The 15315-nt window shown below is 34.9% G+C and overlaps 1 protein-coding gene across 10 annotated transcripts in view; it reads right to left on the bottom strand.

The window, feature by feature from the left end:
• EML5 (EMAP like 5) overlaps positions 1-15315 on the bottom strand; it is a 159792-nt gene that overhangs the window by 86601 nt on the left and 57876 nt on the right. For all 10 annotated transcript variants that reach the window (XM_087448076.1, XM_087448080.1, XM_014784479.2 and 7 more), the window contains 3 exons: positions 13459-13596; positions 6373-6629; positions 5029-5241 (listed from right to left, as the gene is read on the bottom strand). In XM_087448076.1, the coding sequence (XP_087304202.1) occupies positions 5029-5241; positions 6373-6629; positions 13459-13596 (608 nt within the window). The remainder of the gene's footprint in view (positions 1-5028; positions 5242-6372; positions 6630-13458; positions 13597-15315) is intronic.

Below are 15315 nucleotides of genomic sequence, written 5' to 3'. Positions count from 1 at the left end.
TTGGGAACTTGCCACAAGTCACACAGCAAAGTCCCAAAAGGTACGATTTAGTCCCATCTCTCTTACATGAGAATGCATTATTTGCCTGTAACATGGAATTTGGCTACTACTTCCTTTGATGGAGTCCTTTAAGTACTCTTAGGCACCAGAGTCTTAAAAGGTAAAGCCAGAGATTCCAGCAAACAAAATTCCAAGTTTTTAAGATGTACTAATTTTGTTATTTTAGGGCAAATGAAGAAGAGTTATCTGAGCATCTATTCTAATCGACTATACTAAGTGACAAACCTAAGAGACGTGTAAATAATTCTGTAAGTCCCTTCCAAATAGTTTTCTCTGTGACTTTTCAAAGATTAATACCTCTGGAAGAAACAAGGCAGCTCAACAAGAAAGTCATGGAATAAATTTAAGGGAAGCCAGTTATTTCTAATCACAGGGATTGTATTAATAATTATTTAATAATCAATCCTGCTTATCTAACTATGATAAACAGATATCTTAAAAGTAAACCTAGATACCACACCTTTCATGAAGTGACCCTGACTCACCAAGACCAAACATACCCTCCCACATGCTTCCAGAATTCCCTATGATTACCCCATGTGATTATATTTATGACACAGAAATGTAACAGTCTATTTACTTAACTCCTCTAATATACTATAAGCTCCTTAAGGACAGGGATGGTATCTTATTTACTATATATCCCTAGTGCCTGGTACGTAACAAACATTCATTAGGTATTTGAAGAAAAAGAAAGGAAAAGAAAAAGAAAGATCACAATTCCCCTTACCCTGCTTGTACACTTGAGTTGGAATGTCAGATTGTAGGGGAGGGAAGAAGAGTAGTAAAGGAAACGGAGAGGGCATCACACAAAAGTGTGATGTAAAGAACATTAGAGCTGAAATCACAGGACTAGAGCCTGAGTGTCAGCCCGACTACTTAACAGCACAGGAGCAGAAGCCATTGCTTAACCTCTCTTGGACTCCACTTCCATTTTAATATAAATTGGATTATAAGCTCTCAAAGTCCCTTCTCTACGAAAACTCTGACCTACGACAGGAAATGATAAAAGAATAGTTAAGGCCTAAACAGTATGTCATCAATTAGGACTAATATCTCAGAGAAGATTTATCAAGGCAAGCTAAAATGGTCATAGAAGCTTTCCTTATTTGAATGAGAAGAAGTTGATAATTCTTGGTGAGGATAAAGCAATATACTGAAATATTTATGTCTCTATGATCCCATTTCTTTTCTGATTTGTTTTAGGGTACATTTTAACACAAAGTTAATATGAGCTAAATCTCTTCAATAAATTGTAGTAATATGACAAATGATTTTTTCCCATTTAACTATGTTTTAATGACCTTAAAACTTCTAGACACAAAATCTGAGAATATCTTTATGATCCTAGTAAAAGGAAGAATTTCTTAATATACAAAACAGCACTATGCAGAAAAAAAGAGATAAATAGATTTAACTAGAGTGAAATTAAGAGCTGGTCAACAAAAGACATCATTAGGAAAATAAAAAGACAAGTCACAAACTGGGAAAAGACATTTGCAATCCAGAAAAATTACAAATCTTTTGTTTCTAGAGAATATAAAATAACTTTGACAAACCAGTAAAAGAAAACTATAGAAAATGAGGCAAAAGATACGAACTTGTGTTTGACAGAAGAAGAAATGCAGAAGACTAAAAAATATTGGAAAAGACGGTCAACTTCATTAGTAGTTAGACAAACGTAAACTAAGACCACAATGTGATACCATTTACACTAACTAGATTTACAAAAATTAAAAAGTGTGGCAATGCCAAGTGCTGAAGCGAACGTGATCAACAGCGTTTGTAGAATGGTATAACCACACTGGAAAACAATTTGGCATTTTCTTATAAATTCTCTATGACCCAGCCATTTCACTCCTAGGTATACATCTTTGAGAAACTTGCATATAATACCAAAAGACTGGAAATGACCCAAATGTCCATCAATACGAGAATAAATGCATGAATTGTATCATATATTCACAACAGTATTTTACAGCAGTGAGAAACAAATACACTAGTGCTACATGCAACAATATGGATGAATCTTAGAAAAACAGAGCTAAGTCCCCATCATGAATGTGTTTTATTGTTTGATATTTGTTTTTCCAATGAATTTTCTCTTGTAATCTAAGGAAATATTTTTACCAAATATAATTTTTCATCAAGTATAGAGAGAGTCTTGGCAATTATTAACAGTGATGGAGGTGTTAGATTAAAGCAACCCTGCCCTTACTCCCCTACTCCCACCTCCTCACCCTCCACTATAGCCCCTGTGCTGCCCCCTGGGAAGAGTCTCACTGACAAACATTATGGTCAAGAGCAGGAGAATCTAGAGAGAAAGAGGATAATAATGGGGGAAAATAAAAACGAGGAGTAATGCTATGGGCTGGGATTTGAGGGGGCTAAATGCAGAAGAGGATCATGCTCTCTGAGCTAGCCTCATACATTTTGTGTTTCAATTACAATGATTCTATAACATAAGCTAATTCTATTATTTAGTTTCTTTCAATATTTTGTAAAAGCTGCACTTCTTAGAATGCAATGGATATTACCTAAGTGGATATCTAAAATATATTAATACATCAGACACAATCGTTTCCCAAACTTAAGTTGGATCAACAGTAGAAGTTAATGTATGAAATAATGTACAAATTCATAATCTAATGAATTTAAATCTAAAGTGATCTAAAATCACTAATCTAAAAGAAACAATTTTTCTAGTAATACTGCTAACTTTATGCAAGTACATGAATTCAAAAACACAGAATCTTAAAATATTTCTACTAATCCTTTAAACATGCGGTAGTTATATCCTATCTTCTCCTCTCCCAATTACCTACCCATAGATTCAAGCTGACTCACAAGTGCCTAGAAATAAAAACCTTACCATAAAATAAACTTCTAACAGAAAGGAAAATAAGAAAAACAATTTATATTTATATTCTTGAAGCAGTGACTGACCAAGACTAATTTTTCTTAGACTTTGGTAGAATATTCCCACAGTAATTCAGAAAACTACTATACATTTTATAAATGAAATAAAATTACCACGCAAAAAAAAATAGTCTTCCCTGTTGCAAAAGATAAAAATCGTCAATAAATCCCATCCACTTGACTAAGAAAACCCAGCAAAGTAAAGTATTTTTGTTTTTGCCTAGAGGTCAGTATGTGAAACAGTAAGCAGAAGCAACATCTAAGATTAAGATCATCATGATAAATCTTACTGAATCTCACACCTTCTAACTAGGCACGTATCATTTTGAGTCACAATAAAATTCGTTGTGATTGGTGACTCTCATGTCCTGGCTATGTGATAGGATCCAGAAATAGGATACTTTAAGTGCTTTTGAGCTAGCCTTTATTAACACACTTAGCATTACTTATGGATGCAATTAAATATGCACCTAGGAAGCTGACACCTTGCAGGCAGGAATCGACAACATGGCATAGATGGCAGGGTCTGGAACTCACCACTTTACTGTAGAGGCACAACAGAAATACCACCCTAGACTTCTGGGAAAATTGAACCCTTAAGATTGACATCAAAGGACTACCTATTTAAATAAAACTGTATCAGCAGTTCCCATAATCACTTTTTACTAAATTGCATTTTAACACTTGCCCAACAGCTTTTATCAACAACCAAATGAAAATAATTTCTGCACCTGCTACAGATGCTGATGCTCTAGGAATACACTCACTGCACCTAATATTAAGCCTCATACTATAGGAGAGAGTTCTTTGAAAATTAAATCTCAGAAGAAATTTGCTTTCTTGAGTAGTAAATAGGCTTTTTTTAAAAAATAACTGCAATGAAAATTATTTTGTGCCGTTTTATTTTATTTTCAGTTTCCAGGAAGCTCAGATTCAATTTTCATGTTTAACTACCGTCATTTTCTTTATCTGATTTTAATAGAGTACTCCTATTAAATTTCCCCTCATACTAATTCTCTATTCATACAAGTATTTTAGTACTTATGGACTTATAAGCTGATTCAAATACTTTATGGAACAAGGCATGGAATAAATAAATGACTAATACAGCATTTCATTTAATTATACCCAGGTCTATGAACAAATGATTAATATCATTGCTTGAGAAGAGATCCAAGAAAAAAAGGTGATACATAAAATGTATAGAAAATAACCAATGATAAGACCTCTTATTTTTCTTACACCCACTGTTATAGAAAATTAACAAATGTCAAAACAATATATGTTAAGGATTTAAGTAAAAACACACTTGTACATGAAAACTAACCAACAAACTAACAGGTTCCCAACTGTGACCTGAACTTGTACAGTTGACTACTTCATCAGAATTCTTGAGAAAAAGACCTAAGAAAAATGTCTCCTAAAAGATATATGTTCAACAAGTTAAATGATTAAAGATAATAAGCTATAAGAAAAGTATAACTGGGGGCCAGCCCGGTGGCGCAGTGGTTAGGTTCGCGTGCTCTGCTTTGTTGGCCCGGGGTTCGCAGGTTCTGATCCCGGGCGCGCACCGACGCACCTCTCATCAAGCCATGCTGTGACAGCCTCCCATATAAAGTAGAGGAAGATGGGCACGGATGTTAGCCCAGGGCCAATCTTCCTCAGCAAAAAAAAAAAAAAAAGAAAAGTATAACTATCATTGTATAGTCTGACTATATGAAGCAATTCTGGAAGTGGAAAGAAAAATGATTCTTTAAAAAGAAAGAGGTAAAGTATTAATCTATCCAAATATATGAATTCAAAAATAATTTTCTAATAAATATTTCATGTCCAAAATTAAACATAACATATGACAATAATTTTTGAATTAGCAAAATAAAAGGTAGCTAATTCTTTTCATTTTCATGAAATCCTTCACCAAAATAATCAGTGCACATATTTTTAAAAATATAAACCCTCTTATTTATCTCAAAACTAATTTTCTGTGAGAACTTAAAAAGTCTTTTATAAGAGAGAGGTTACTTAATAATATTTTGAAAGAAAAGATACCTTTTCTTAAACAAGGATATCGGAATAATTTTACAATTCCATAGTCATCAGCTGTAACTAAAACTTGGCCAATATAGTTTCCATCTACTGAATTTATATCATTGGTATCTGAATACTTGGGCCAAATTCCATTTACTTCAAGGCCTGAAACACATGTCCATGAAGCCCAATGAACACCTTTTATTTCTTCTTTATTTGTCACTTCTTTTCCTCCTAAAAATAACACAGAATCTTAATTTAAGTAGTTATTTCATTTGACTTTTACTCAAGCATAAATTGTACTGATAATATGACAAATTCTAAAATTTAAACATCTTCCCACTCCAGTTAAAGGAGAATACATGAATAGGTAGGTGAATATGTTAAGAAGAGGAGAAAATTAAATGCAAAGAATTAAAAAAAAAAGCCACCACCAAAACTATATTGATTCCGAGACACACATAGATTTGATTATGATGTAGCTTAGCAGGTTCAGCCATGTGGAGAATAAAACTGAACTCTATTAAAATCATGCTATGGATTAGTCACAACAGGGTAAGTTTGAAGAAAAAGTAAAAGCTATCAGAACGTGGCAACTTGAGTATTAAAAAAAGAGACCTAAGAAGATAACATGGTTGAGGAAAAAAAGAGAACTGAAAAGGACCAGGAAGGATGGACAAGTGGGGAGTAATACTTTTCCATCAGGTAACAAGACTTTAGGAGTCAGTCAATCTTCATTACACACAGATTGTTAATGAAAAAAGCTTTTGAGGAGATGCATTAACTATGCAGTTAGTCTTATCAAATAAATTACTGGAAAATAGTGACATTCACCAAGCATCATACTAAATAAAGTAGTGAGAGATAATATTTTGATGGTTCTGTTTTTATTCTTCTCTTTTTAAATCTTTGATGGGAACTCTGTTTTTCAAATTTAGTTTGTTAGCTATATTAATAATATTTGCAAAGTTTTTTGAGGTAACCACAAAAAATTTCAAACAATTTATGGCCAAACATTTGTAGCAATTATATTTAGTTAATTATTTCCACCCATTATAAATGGCATTTTGACTTCCTAATATATACTCGGACTTTACCATATACCACTCACATGGCAGGGAATTCAGCATAAAGTAGGTCTGTCTTAGATCCTCCGAGCAAATTAGTTTTAATTAAGGACCAAAAGTATTTCAATATAATAGGGCAGCCTTATAGAAAAGATCACAATGCCCAAAATATTAGCTCAGATCTTCTTTGATTTCCTGTAATCAAATGTAACTTACACTCTGCTTCTAGTGAAATTCTAAAATATTTTATAGGCACTAAAAATCTACAAATTATATATACTTTACTAGAAATTTTTACCTGGCATCCTATAAAAAAGTCTTTTACCATTTCCATCATTTGTCTGTAAATATCTACTGTCGGAGGACCAGTCCAGGTGAGTGATGAAACTAAGTGATCCGACACATTCCCCAAATTTTTTATAACGCTGAGCAACTCCATAAATATCAACTGAGCCATCATTGCATCCAACAGCAAGGTACATTCCATCTGGTGAATATTTTAACTCATGAATTGCCTCCTTCCTATCTTTAATATGTACAACTTCTGTCATATCTCTGTAAAAAAACAAGATCATATGAAAAAGTCACTACAGAACTAGTTCAGTCTTCAAATCTGTCTAAAATGACTGTGAGGCTATATTAAGTATTTATAAACCGTAAAACAAATGTAAATGAGACAAGCATTAATTCAGGAATAATTATTTTGTTGGACAGAAATATATGAGAACAATATATGCTAGAAGTAGATAAAAATGCTGATTTCAGTTCCTAAATTATTTTTAAGTAGTTTAGAGATTCATACTAAATTTCTAAAGTCAAACAATAAAGGAAATAAAGTCAGATTTTTATGATGAAGTTCCTTATAAATACTGAATTTATGAAAAACACTTAATTACAAACACCATGACTTTCAAATAAATTTTTGTAATGAGCCAAATGTGCAAAGTTACATTCAGGAAATTTAAAAAGAAGGAATTGATTTGTATTATTTCAGTAATACATTTGAATGTATATCTTTATATAGCTACCACTAGTTATTTTTATTTCAACCTCCTTGACTTTTTTTAATAGAATACAGAGTCTTCCCAATTACGGACCACGTCAACCAGTGAAGTTAAACATTTTTTTCAATGATGCCTTATAACTGAGTTTCCAAAATAACGCAGGTATTGGTAACAGCCATAAAAATGGATCAACATTTAGTTTAACACCACGGACTTTCCAAAGTTGTGGAGTTAGTAGGCAGTGGGATAAGAGGGAGACAGGGAGGGAGAAGGGCAGGAAGAAGTGAGAATTCCTGTTTCCAGTTAGTGCCAGGGACTTTTTTCCACATAAATTTTGCATTACCCATCTGAAATGATCCAAGTAGATAATTTCAAAAACAGAAGTTTACATAGATATCTCCTAATTTTTAAAGTTTCTATATGGACAATTTAAAGCAATCAAACTTAAATTTCTTTCAGTAACACTAAGTACTTAACTTTGTTTCAGGCACATGCGATACAAAGATGAATTCATCTTCTGTGAGAGATGGATATAAAGCAATTATACTTTATAATTGATAAAATGTTGTGAGTTTCTATAAGAAATAGTGAAAAGGGGTTAAGATTAGACTGAAGGCAGGAAGGGACCAAGGAAGACTGATATCTCTTTTGCACATAAAAGTGGAGGAGTTGGCTAAGTATAAAAGAGGAAGGAAGGTTTTCCAGGAAGAAGACACAGCATGAGCAAAGGCATGGAAGTAAGTAAGTATATGGCACATTTGAAGAATAGTAGATAATACAATGTGGATACAAGAATAAGTGGTGATTGATGTGGTTAAAGAGAGAAATTGAAGACAATGTGTGACAGATCTGATATATTGCCAAGGAGTTTGAGCTTTACCCTGGTGTTAATTATATAAAGAATGAGATGAAAATCAGCCCCTTAACTATAAAAGAGGATCAAAATAAAACAAAACAAATGAAGGAAAAAAAGCACTTTTTTTTTTTAAAGCTTTCCTTGTCAACACCACTTTTGCCTTAGACCTTGCCACTTGCAAGGTCCTCTTCGTAAGTGTAGACTCACATAGCTACCTCTACTTTTCCCACTGACTCCTTCAACTTTTAATTAAATCCATGCATCTTATTTCCCTTTCTCCATATCCGTCTATCCATCCATCCATCTAGCCAGCCATCTATATCTATATTGAATAAGATTTTTACAAAAACATCTAAGGCACTATTTGATAGTTTTTATTTTTCATGCCTTCTTTATTAAATATATTATCATTCTAATGTTATTCACAAATATTAATTAAAATGCTCCTGGAAAATTCTCCAGAATTATTTTGGTATTTTTTACTGCTTTTTTGTTCTAGAGACTTACCTGTTCCCAATTAACGAGAGAAATAAGCATGGCTTACGTCCCAGGTTGTCTCTTGCTTTCTGCCACCATGCCTCTGCCCACCAACAAACACGCAGACACACAGAAGAAACCAATACTGACGGAAAGAGAGATTCTGACTGACTGATTGGTTTTATAGTATTTACTACGTTATTACATCAATACAATGAATTATGACTATCTTCTCTCATGAAGAAGTTTGACAAATTTATAGGGAAGAAGACTATTAGATGAAAATGTATTAATTAAAAAAAATTCTGAATTAAGTCTTCTGGTAAACTGATACGTGAATTGAATGGTTTCCTTAAGAAGCAGAGAGAGGTCAAAGCCTAAAAATACTCATACATTAGCGATTTGTAACACAACACCTCACAGAAGTAAAGTGATGATCAGAGTGTTGATCCGAGCATATAACAGGAGAACCGTTTCTAGCTGAGAGAGTTAGCAGAGACAGACCAAAGGAAGTGGAATTTAAACTTCATTCTGAAAAATTAATGGGACTTAGCTCAGCAGAAGACAGGAACTGGGAGGGAAAGAGCCCACATTCCAGCAGAGATAACAGTATGTAAAAGAGCTGACGACAAGAGCAAGTATTCAAGCTCAACTTGAGAAGGCCAGTGTAGTCTGCCTGACACAAGCAAAGGGGTCTTTGGTGCGAGATGAGTCTGATGAGGAAGGCTGAGGGAAAATCATAAAAGGCCCCAAAGATCTTAAGATTTCTGGCCTTAATTTGTGAGTTTAAGCTAGAGTAGGATGAATCAATCAGATCACTGACCTGGTTCGACAGTATAAAACAAAACTGAAAGAGTATAATAGTAGGGTCAAGACCAATTAGAAGGGTACTACAGATGGTGGTCACTCAAGGTTCAGAAAGAAGGGAAATGATTTGTAACATATAGTATTATAATACATATTATAGTCTATACTATTATAGTGTATAATCTATAGTATCTGTTAAAGATATTATAACTCTAATCTTATTCACAAACATTAATTAAAATGCTCCTAGAAAATTCATCAGGCAACTAAAATCAAGAGGATGTGGCGATGGATTAGAAATGGTGGCTTAGGGGCCAGCCCGGTGGCGCAAGCGGTTAAGTGTGTGTGCTCCGCTGCAGCGGCCCAGGGTTCGCCGGTTCGGATCCCAGGCCCGCAGAGATGCACCACTTGGCAAGCCATGCTGTGACAGCGTCCCATATAAAGTGGAGGAAGATGGGCATGGATGTTAGCCAGGGCCAGTCTTCCTCAGCAAAAAAAGAGGAGGATTGGCAGATGTTAGCACAGGACTGATCTTCCTCACAAAAAAAAAAAAAAAAAAGAAATGGTGGCTTAGAGAGAGAGGCATCGAGGATAACTCCCACGGTTTGGGGCTTGTACAAGAACACAGACAACAGTGCCACTCACTGGAATAGGGCCCACACAGACAGCCCAGTTTGCGAGGGAGGATCATGGGTTCAGTTTTGGATGTGCTGAATTGCAGACGCCTTTGAGACATCCAAGTGATGCTAAATAAGCAACTGGATACACACGGCTAGAATTTAGAGGATCAGGATTAGGGCTGTGCATCTGGGATCATCAGGCTACGGGTGGTAACTGAAGCTAGAGGCAGGATAAGATTACTTAAGGAGAAAATATAGAAAAAAAGGAGCAGAAAGCCTAGATCTGAGCTTTGAGACACTCCAATATTTGCTGGGTAGGCAGAAGAGAATTAGCCTACAAAGAAAATGGAGCCAGAGAAGTAGGCTGAAAAGAGCAAGAAAATTAACACCCAAAGCCAGGGAAGAGAATGTTTTGAGAAGGAGTAAGTAGTTAAGGGAGTCAAATACTGCTGAGAATCTATTTAGATGAGAACTGAAAAAACATCTCCTGGCTTTAGTGACAGGGTACTAATTAGTGAGGGTTTTTCAATGTCAAGATGAAGGCAAGCTATACTGGAATGGGGGTAGAAAGTCGATAAGTTAATTGGAAGAAAAGAGAGACAGTAAATTAGGCAATTTTTTGAGAATTTTACTATGAAAGATAGGAGAGCAGAAATGTGATATAAATAGACTTAGGTTTGAGGCAAGAATTTCAAGATAGGACATATTGGAGTATGTTTTAATAGTGCTCTTGGCACAGGCAGAAAGGGACAAAAAAACTTTGAGGTAAAAAAGTAATGGTCATACACAAAGAGTTACTTTTTTAAAACCAGGAAACAACTTTTGGAATTTATTACTCCCAAGAAATGGGGCAGACAAAATATAAATAGGTTGAAAAAAAATTTTAAATGGATGTATGGTTAGGGAAAAACTATCCTAATCCTTTTAAAGTTGATATAATGTAGTGACACTGTCAGAAAGAGACAAATGGCTAGCCATCGGTAGAATCTAAAATGGTAATGCTAACGTTTTTACAACTCAAGTCTACCCCACAACCTGCAAGAAACCTTACTCCATCTACAGCATAATTTATTAACAGTGCTTATCAATCAAGCTCTTCCACTGAAGTCTCCCTAACTATTCATGAGAATGAATGAGTGCCTCTGAGGAGTTTGGTGTTGATAACACCATACAGCCCACTATAAGTCAAAGTTACATATCTTCTAATTTGAAAAATATTTGCAATTTTTCATTTGACACCATGACATCAGCGTTTCTTTTAATATAAAATTGTTAACATTTTTTTATCATAAGGAAAAGAGATGTTCTAGGAAGTTATGTGACTTTGCCCTGGCACATCACCTTATACCCCAATTTAAGAATTAGTGTTTTGTATTCTAATCTAGTCTATGTTCCTCCAATCATAACATAACCACTCCTGTCAGGGTACTTTAGTACTGCTATACTTATGAATCCTGCTTTATGATATGGAAAATCTACACAGTAAACCAAGAAGAAATAGTGACCAGGTAAATTTCGAAGGATTAAGAATATTTTGTGAGTTAGAATTTTGTGGTTAAATTACAAAGGCATTTAACAGTCATAATACTCTCACAACACTCAATGATCCTGTCAGCAATGTTGGACTCAGTTGCTAAAATACTGACTTATTAGAGACAAGAACTTATTCACTCAGTTTCTTGCATATATAATAATTGAAAGGGCAAGTAAATGTATAATTAAAAAAATAACCACTATTTTTAATGCATACCAGCTATATGATAGGAACTCTTACATGCATCTTAAATTCTTGGTTGAAAAACAACATAAATGTACTTAACGCTACAGAATTTTACATTAAAAATGGTTAAAATGGGGCCGGCCCTGTGGCTTAGTGGGTAAGTGCGCGCGCTCTGCTAATGGCGGCCCGGGTTCGGATCCCGGGCACGCACCGACGCACCGCTTCTCTGGCCATGCTGAGGCCGCATCCCACATACAGCAACTAGAAGAACGTGCAACTGTGACGTACAACTATCTACTGGGGCTTTGGGGAAAAAAAGGAGGAGGACTGGCAATAGATGTTAGCTCAGAGCCGGTCTTCCCTCAGCAAAAAGAGGAGGATTAGCATGGATGTTAGCTCAGGGCTGATCTTCCTCACACACACACACACACACAAAATAAATAAATAAAACCAAATGTCTTTAAAAAAAAAATAATGGTTAAAATGGCCAATTCTATATTCTGCATATTTTATCACAATAAAAAAATTAGTTTAAGAGAAAAATTTTAGCATATCTCATTGTAAAAGCCTGTCACAGCATCTATAGAAGCTCAGAAGTACAATAGAACATGATGTATATGAAGAAGCAAAAGATGTTTTATACATGTTGAAAGAGATTTAGGTAGAAAGAAACAGACTGGAGAGATAAGCACTACAGGCTATGTTAAGGATTATGAACTTCATCCCAAGGACAGTGCAAAGCCTTTATCATACTTTAGAAAGAGGGGGGGATGCAAGCAAATGTGTTTTAAAAGGTATCACTGGGGCTGGCCCCCTGGTATAGTGGTTAAGCTCAGCACGGTCCGCTTCGGCAGCCCAAGTTCACGGGTTTGGATCCCGAGAACAGACCTCCACCACTCGTCAGCCATGCTGTGGCAGCAACCCATATACAAAATAGAGGAAGAGTGGCACAAATGTTAGCTCAGGGCGAATCTTCCTCAACAACAACAACAACAAAAGGCCTCACTATAACTGTAGAGTGAAAAAAGGTCTTGAAGGAAGCAAAATAGGAGGTAAGGAGACCAGCTGAAATGCTATTCCACCAATTCAGTTAGAAGATGATCGAAGCCTATACAAGAGTACAATAGTGAGAATGGAAGGAAGTAGATTATTTGAAAGCTATTTAGGAAGCAGATTCTTCAGAACTCTGTGATTAACTAGACAAGGAAGGCAAAAGAGAAAAATAAATTAATGGTTTCTGGATTGGGCAATTAGGTGGATGGTCCAACCATTCACTAAGCTGGAGAAAAAAGATTTCATAAATACCTAACCATGTGAACATGCATGGATCTATACCAAATTTTTTAATGGCTGTATAGAATTCAATCGAATGCACCATACCTATAATTCAACAAAAGATGTTAATGGCTCTAATGAATTTTTTAAACGTTTCTATTTACCCAAACAAAGGAAAAGATGCAGGCACTTTTTTCAAGGCATAAGGCTGCAAATAACAACAACAAAAATACTCACCCATTTTTAACAGCCTCAAAGTCTCCTCTTCACCCCACCTTCCCCACTGCCCCTTTCAATCCCCTTTTGATCCTCAAGCAGAGGATCATACCTGAAAATCAATACTACCAAGAAATGGAAGTCAGGACCCAAATTTATTGTTCAAAATTCTAGCCATTAATCAACCAAGCATTCTTAAGCCCCAAAACCAAGGTTTTTGAGCTAACCTAACTCTCTGACAAAGTCATTTTAATAAATATACTTTTTTATACTTAATGCAACTAATATCTGAAATATATATTAAAAAGGGAGAGGAAAAAGAAAATGGGTAAAAACAATGAGTATTACATATTCTATCTCATTTAACAGAAATTTACTATCTGTTTCTATTTCTACCCTAATACCATACCTTACTCGAAGTACAGTGAATGAGCCATCCTTCATTCCAAGGGCAAGATGGATTCCATCTACATTTACAGCTGCACAACGAATTGGTTCTTCCATATTACACCTTGCTATTAGTGCATGATCTACTAGGCTCCATATCCTGTAACATTTAATTAAAATAATAGTTAATGTGCGCTTAAAAAATGATAGACTCTATGAAAAGATTTTGGTTAAAATAATCTCATTTGAAGTAAGTAAGATAAATCTAGATTTTAAACGTATGCTTTGTGGCAAGGAATTCTTAAAGTAACAAAGGTTGACAGAATCTTTTATTTTTTAAAACAATAGAAGGACATTAATTTTTTCTAATCATTCATTTTAGGTAGATGACGTCTAACCTGATCAAAGGGGAGATATATATATACAGTATAGTGGTATATGGTATATACAATATATATAGTCTTTTAATTTAAAGAACACTTAAGACTACGCAAATTTAGGGTCTATTCCAGATTTTAATGTTAGAAAGCTATAACAAAAAGATAAGTCGAAAACACCCACTGTTTGAAAAGTAAGAATCATATTTCCAAATAACCTAAAGGACAAAGACAAAATCCTAATGAAAATTAGTGTAAGTTAGAACAAAACTGTTTCATATCAAAACTTGTGGGATATAGCTGAAATAGTACTTACGGAAAACTTTAAATGCAGATATTATAAAAACAAAGGCTACAATTTAATGAACAGGCATCTATCTACCCAAGAGGTTAGGAAAAGATCAGCAAAACTAAGCAGATTGTTAAATGTTTTTATAGCAGTATCTTTAAAAAAAACTTCTGCTTGGGGGCTGGCCCAGTGCTGTAGTGGTTAAGTTCGGACGCTCCACCTTGGTGGCCCAGGGTTCACAGGTTCGGATCCCAGGTGCGGACCTACATACTGCTAGTCAAGCCATGCTGTGGCAGCATCCCATATACAAAGTGGAGGATGATGGGCACAGATGTTAGCTTAGGGCTAATCAGCCACAGCAAAAAAAAAAAGTGGAAGATTGACAATAGAAGTTAGCTCAGGGCCAATCTTCCTCACAAAAAAAAAAAGAAAAAAAAAAACCTTCTGCTTGTTGCTGTTTTATGGGAAAAATTATTTTATATATTGTTTTTAAATCTGGGAAATTTGCTAAATTCTCTTTTTAATTCCAATAATTTCTCTGCACTTTCCTTTCGATTTTCTACATATATAGTCATAAATAACACTTGCAAATGACAGTTGTTTCCTCCTTTCCGATCCAAATATCTAGATCTCTCTCCATATATAAATACATACATATTTGGCCTTACTGTGCTGATAAAGACTTCTAGCCCACAACTGAATATAACGAAAAATATAATGGTTTAAGTGGGCATCATTGTCTTCTTCCTGATTTCAAAGGAAAACTTCCAATATTTCAACATTAAATATGGTATTTACCGAAGACTTTCTATGCTCTACCACAGAGGTCAACAAACCACAGCCTTTGGGCCAAACTGGGCCCATTGCCTGTTTTTGCACAGTCTGCAAGCTAAGAATGGTGTTTACATTTTAAAGTGGTTGAAAAAAATTAAAAGAATAACATTTTGAGACGTGAGAAAACTACATAAAATTCACATATCAGTATCCATAAATCAAGTTTTACAGGAACCAGCCACACCTATCGTTTGTGGCCACCTTCACACTACAGAGGCAGAGTTGAGTCACTGCAAAAGAGCTGGTAGATGGTATGTGATGCTCATATCACCTTGCACTGCTTCTTCAGTGCACTACAAATTGCAGTAACATGGTTATAACTTGACAGAATTTTGAGTGCTACATGTATTATCATATGGTAACATTTTATTATATCATG

This window comes from Ceratotherium simum, chromosome 24 (assembly GCF_057802395.1).
Source record: "Ceratotherium simum simum isolate JZ-2026a chromosome 24, ASM5780239v1, whole genome shotgun sequence".
In the NCBI taxonomy this organism is placed as follows: domain Eukaryota; kingdom Metazoa; phylum Chordata; class Mammalia; order Perissodactyla; family Rhinocerotidae; genus Ceratotherium; species Ceratotherium simum.
Note: the sequence above shows the minus strand (reverse complement) of the source record. Positions and strands in the feature narration are given on the sequence as shown.